Source organism: Macadamia integrifolia, unplaced genomic scaffold (assembly GCF_013358625.1).
Source record: "Macadamia integrifolia cultivar HAES 741 unplaced genomic scaffold, SCU_Mint_v3 scaffold_198A, whole genome shotgun sequence".
Taxonomy (NCBI): domain Eukaryota; kingdom Viridiplantae; phylum Streptophyta; class Magnoliopsida; order Proteales; family Proteaceae; genus Macadamia; species Macadamia integrifolia.
The window spans coordinates 280,963-286,962 of record NW_024870639.1 but is presented as its reverse complement, the minus strand read 5'-3'; the positions used below and the strand labels follow the sequence as shown (position 1 = coordinate 286,962).

The window sequence follows — 6,000 nt, the reverse complement described above, 5'->3', positions numbered from 1 at the left end:
TTCAAGTCTTGGCTTGAATTACTTGAATAAAAATGATAACTTGGCTTAATATGCAAGTTGTGCTCCACCACTCCATGACAAAAGTTTCTTAAGCAACTTGACATCTCCACTTTGATGCTTGGATCCAGGAAACATATTCCAATGCCTAAAACCTGGTTACTCATTACAACTAGAGGTGCAAGTTTGGCCCTGATTGCCCGAACCCGGGCTTGCCCTGATCCTGAACAAGTATTGACCCAAAAAGTTTGGCCCTGAGGGCCAGCCTGACCCTGAAATTCTTGACCCTGAGTTAGGGTCAGGGCGGGGTAAGGGTTGATGTCTTTGGCCCGCCCTGAACCCGGCCCTAATTTTCTTACCTTGACTTTTGACCCTAGTTTTGGCCTGACCCGACCTTGGTTTTGCCCTGAAGTTGACTCTGGTTGTGACCCTAATGTTAACCTAATTTTAGATATTGTTTAACATTGAGTCATTGACACCTCAAAACCCCTAATATATATTCTCACCGATCTCTCTTGATTTTTCTGCAAAAGAAAAAAATTCTCTCTTGCTTTTTTTACCAAAAAAAAATCAGGATATACCCAGCCCTTGATGGAAAACCAGGGTCAGGGTCAATCAAAGTCACCGCGGCCCTTGATGACAAACTAGGGTTAAGGTCAGAGCCAGGATCAATCACGGTCACCTCGACCGAACCCTGAAAAATCAGGGTCAATTAGGCCGGGTAAGGGTTGGGCTGAACCCTAAAGGTTTGGGTCTGTGTTAAAGTTTTGCGGCCCTGAGACAGGGTCAGGGCGGGTTTGAGCCTCATTAAGGGGACTCAGGGTTGGACTAAGGTTTTAAGAAGCCCAGCCTAGCCCAACCCGGCCCTGTTGCACCCCTAATTACAACACTTTGAAGATGAAATAGTTTTTCACTCACAAATAGATTGTGAGCATTACAACATATAAATTGTTAAAATAATAAATTGTTCACTCAATAATCCTTATCTTAATAATCTTCTCCTCTTTGGTAATGACAAATATTGTTGGGAAAAAAAAAGAGGCAACAATATATATCTTCCATTCATATAGTTCCCTCTTAATCTATGTATAAGTGTATAAGCATGAAAGAAAAAGTGTATACTTACAAAAATTACAAATATTTATTCTACTCAAGCATTTCTCCCTCTTTGTTATTGACAAAGACAAACATAACTTACACACATGAGACTATAAACAAATATATAAATAAAATAGACACTCCCCTTGAGCTTATGCCCACATGCATCAGATTTGACTTGTTTCAACATTCACATATTTCTCCATTCACATATTTCTCCAAATTTGGATGTTTAAACGGTCACATATTTTATCCCCTTTTATCATCAACAAAAAAGAAAACTAGGATTACTAGAGCTTGTTGTGGATATACAAAGAGAGAAAAATCTCCAATGAGATGAACCACTATAAAGCCATAGAATGGTCTTACATAAGCATCAAAATATAACAATTCAAATTCAAAGATATCTAAAGCCGAAACGATGGACTTACATAGTAGAGAAAAGGTAACCAATAATTTACTAAGCCATTAAAGTCAGTGTCAAAAGACTCAAAACCACATCAAAACATATTAAGAAAAAATAAAAATAAAAAAATAAAAAATAAAAAGAGCATCCCAATGCACACCAAAATATATTGATTCCATAAAAGTTCTTTCATGATGAATACATGAACGAAGAGAACATGCAAGACATTAAACAAGTGAGAATCGATGATGCACGTGCATATGTATACAAGTGAGACAAATCCTAATTACATGCATGCATGTGACCTAAACAACATGTAATGTGGATACGAATAAGAAAAGACATTAATCCATAATAAGATCATGACACAACATATAGAAACATTAATTAGAAAATCAATGGAAATCACCATGGATATGATAAGGGGAAATAAAACACTAAAGCACAAACGTATATGGAGAATACATGTAAAATCCTAGCCTAAGAATATATGGAAAAAAGAAAATATATAATATGCATTGGTTAAAACCTTTAAAAAATATAAAATATAACAAATACAAACATCATGGGTGTGTGCAACCTCTACCTAGATAGGTAGGCTTGCACACAACTTACTCATACAAAAACACAAAGGGGGTTGATACAAGCAAGAAGAGATTAAATCATACAAAATGAGAGGGGAATGACCTTACTTACTAGGTGAACAACATGAATGCAGGTTTAGAGACCACTCTTAACCTAGAATGTACTTTTTCTCGTGTATTTTCACTTGGCCATTCTAGGTACTAATGGCTGAACTGGAAAAAATGAGCGAAACGAAATGATCAAGATGGCTGAAATTTGCCCAAAATAGTGCATTTTTTAGGCCAAAATGATCAAAATTATGTACTTGTGTGTTTCATATGACATTTCATTTAAAAAAAAAAAAAATTAAATATCCAAAATTTAGAAGAGATATCGCCGAGTTTTCGAACAATGATTCCTTCTTGAAGTCGTAAGGACCTCGACCTAAAAAGGCTTGCCATTTAAAATTACAAACCTTCAGTTTTTAACCTTCTTTCTGGTTCATTAGCTATTAGTTATTCACTGGCTTTTATTTGATCGTAGAGTTCATGTAAATGATGTGGCACAAGTGACAATAAGGCTAACAGAGCAAGCAGCGTATGATCAACTGAAGATGGTTTTTTTGGGATCCGGCTTTTCTTCAATTAGCATGTCGTTCAATTAATATCAATTAATCATCTAATGGTTAAGAGGCATTGGACACGCATCCCAATACATGGATACGATATCCCAGGTCTGCCCAACCGCCCAATAATTTTAGAGGATCTTTTTTCCGTTTTTTGACCCTACATATGCAGAGGCATGGCCTTAGAAATAAACCCAAAAAAACCAAAACAAAAAACAATGGAAGCCCCACTCCATGCTTGCAGGGTGGAAGCCTGAAGGGTAAGAGCCACATATGTTTGAACGATGGAAATCAAACCTTAGCCGTTGCTACTCTATCTATTCAGCACGCCACGTGGCACAAGCCCATTTCACTACTTATCTGTTATTTTTGTCTTGAAAGAATCAAAAACACTTCTTGCTTCTTAGTAGTTTCAACTAAATTTGAAGCAAGAAAGACTCTACAAAGATTAAATTTACAGTTTCTTAGTTTTTCGATTCAAAGTCGAAAACTTGTGTGAAGTTCTTGAACTTATACAATCATGGAGACCGGCATCACTTGTTATACTCATGGGACCTTTCTACCCAATGTCTCTTCTCAGCGTTCCACTTCAATGGCATCTCCAACTTCTCTCTCTAGATCCTACAGCTCTCGGGTATGTCAAATTTAACACAATTTCTTCATCTTTGGGGTATTAGATTAGAGACTTAACAGTTAATTCATATTTTCATCAATTTCTAGTTATAAACAATAAGCAACATTGAATGGAAGAACTGAAACTGTGGACATGCTCTGTATTAGGGGCTGAAATCAAGCTCCCTCTTTGGAGAATCATTGCGAGCCATGTCGAATTCTTCGCTTAAGGTTTCAAAGACAAAGAGCCCTCCATCCCTCATCACGAAATGCGAGATTGGTGACAGTTTGGTTAGTAAAAAACACATGAAACTAATTTCCTTGGACTGTGAATCCAATAAAGTTGAAGCTTTTGATCTTAATTTTAAATTGCAGGAAGAATTCCTCTCAAAGGCAACTACAGACAAAGGATTGATCAGGGTATTGACGTGCATGGGAGAAGCACTCAGGACCATTGCCTTCAAAGTGAGGACAGCCTCTTGTGGAGCAACAGCATGTGTGAATTTTTTTGGAGATGAACAGCTTGCAGTAGACATGCTTGCAGACAAGCTTCTCTTTGAGGTTAGACAGGCCAAACTACAACTTGTTCAGTTGTCCTGTTCCTACTAGGCAATTGGGTTATTGGTTTTAGGATATATTTGTGGAAAAAAACATTAAGCTTTAGCTATCTTTGATGATTAGGCCTTGACCTACTCACACTTCTGCAAGTATGCTTGCTCTGAGGAAGTTCCAGAGTTGCAAGACATGGGAGGACCTGTTGAAGGTCTCTGTAAACTAACTTCCTATCTCTGTAGATTTCAAAATTAATTACATTCAGTTGAGAAATATGCTTAAATTCCTTTGGTTATTGAAATATCAACAGGAGGATTCAGTGTTGCCTTTGATCCACTGGATGGTTCAAGTATTGTTGACACAAATTTCACAGTGGGTACCATATTTGGTGTGTGGCCTGGTGATAAGTTGACAGGAGTAACTGGTAGAGATCAAGTTGCTGCGGCGATGGGTATCTATGGTCCTCGTACTACTTACGTTCTTGCTCTCAAAGACTGTCCTGGCACCCATGAATTCCTTCTTCTGGATGAAGGTTATAATCTATAACAACAATATATATATAATCTTTATCTTTGGTTGGTATAGAGAAACTTCATTTGATCATTCTTTGAAGCATCTGTTTTTGATGCATTTGCTAGGCAAATGGCAACATGTTAAAGATACCACAGAAATTGGTGAAGGAAAGATGTTCTCCCCTGGAAATTTAAGAGCCACATTTGACAACCCTGCCTATGATAAGGTCTTCATCCACCCCCCCCCCACCTTATAATTCTGAATTGGATTACTTTTTTGTTGACAATTTTAACCTATAAAATTTTCTCAACAGCTAATCAAATACTATTTAAGAGAGAAATACACATTGCGGTACACCGGAGGAATGGTTCCGGATGTCAACCAGGTATCCAAATGGGTTTCCTTAATTCTTGTTTTTGTATCTGAAAATTCAAAGCTTTAGACAAACTAAATGAGTTAACTGAGATGATGTGAACTAGTATAGTACATGTTAGTTAAAGGGTTAATTGTTTGTACAATGCGCAGATCATTGTAAAAGAAAAAGGTATCTTCACAAATGTGACATCTCCAACTTCCAAAGCTAAGCTGAGGCTGTTGTTTGAAGTGGCTCCTCTGGGATTTTTAGTGGAGAAAGCTGGAGGCTACAGTAGTGATGGTAAACAATCTGTGTTGGACAAGGTGATCGTTAATCTAGATGACAGAACACAAGTTGCTTATGGATCAAAGAACGAGATTATCCGATTTGAAGAAACTCTATTTGGGTCCTCAAGGCTCAAGGCCGGTGTGCCCGTTGGAGCTGCTGCATAGAGCCTCAGAGTTCATTCCCCTGTTTTAATACCTTTTCCTGATCTAGCTTGTTTTAGTACTGCAGGATCCATCAGTGTGATTGTGTACTAGAACCACGAAACTGAATGTCAAAAGATGGATGGATGAAACAACAAGAAATCCTTATGCTTTAATCTCCAGATAGTGTACACTCTATAATGTATTCTAAAATACATGTTCTATAAGATTCATCGGTAGGCATAAGTTTTTTTGACCTTCATTTCATAGAGATGTTGAAGGTTTTGCAGGGAATAACAACTTAATCAGAAGAGACACATGGGGTATATTAACCTATCAAGCTAGAAACTCAATGTTGTAAAATATGCTAGTAATGACTTAAGAGAGAACCAAAACTTATCTATTACAGTAAGCCCAATAATCACTCCAAATCCATGTTGTTACTAGGAACTTGATGATGCTGCATATGTTGCTTTGTCAATGGTTGATGTGGGTGGAGTCAGGCCACTTGTTGCTGTCGTAAAGACCAAAGACATCTCCAATGGTGCAACCGGGAGAAATGCGAATTAGTCTCCAAGATAAAACAGCCTTTGGTTCGTCGAACTTGAAAGGGCACATTAGTAGAGACTACTAATGGCTTTGGAGCATTAGTATAGAAACAAGTCTGGTCCGGCCACAAAAAGAAACCATAGAATATAAGCCCTCACTTTGCCACAGCCCGGCATGTGAAAATGAACCCCAAACCCCCCGTACACCCCCACTCCCCGAGATAAGAGAACATAGTGAGACTTTCTTTCATGGAATCGTACCTTTGTAGTTCCGATTTCAATATATAAACTTCATTCTCTTC

General features: G+C 37.8%; 1 protein-coding gene across 1 annotated transcript; it reads left to right on the top strand.

Annotated features, from left to right (window-relative positions):
- Nucleotides 1–3,070: 3,070 nt before the first annotated feature.
- On the top strand, nucleotides 3,071–5,412 carry LOC122071228 (sedoheptulose-1,7-bisphosphatase, chloroplastic). The gene is made up of 8 exons (XM_042635546.1): nucleotides 3,071–3,324; nucleotides 3,471–3,593; nucleotides 3,678–3,863; nucleotides 3,984–4,065; nucleotides 4,165–4,386; nucleotides 4,493–4,593; nucleotides 4,681–4,752; nucleotides 4,893–5,412. Exons 1-8 carry the CDS (start codon nucleotides 3,211–3,213, stop codon nucleotides 5,172–5,174), a joined length of 1,182 nt encoding a protein of 393 aa, XP_042491480.1. The 5' UTR covers nucleotides 3,071–3,210; the 3' UTR covers nucleotides 5,175–5,412.
- The last annotated feature ends 588 nt before the right edge of the window (nucleotides 5,413–6,000 follow it).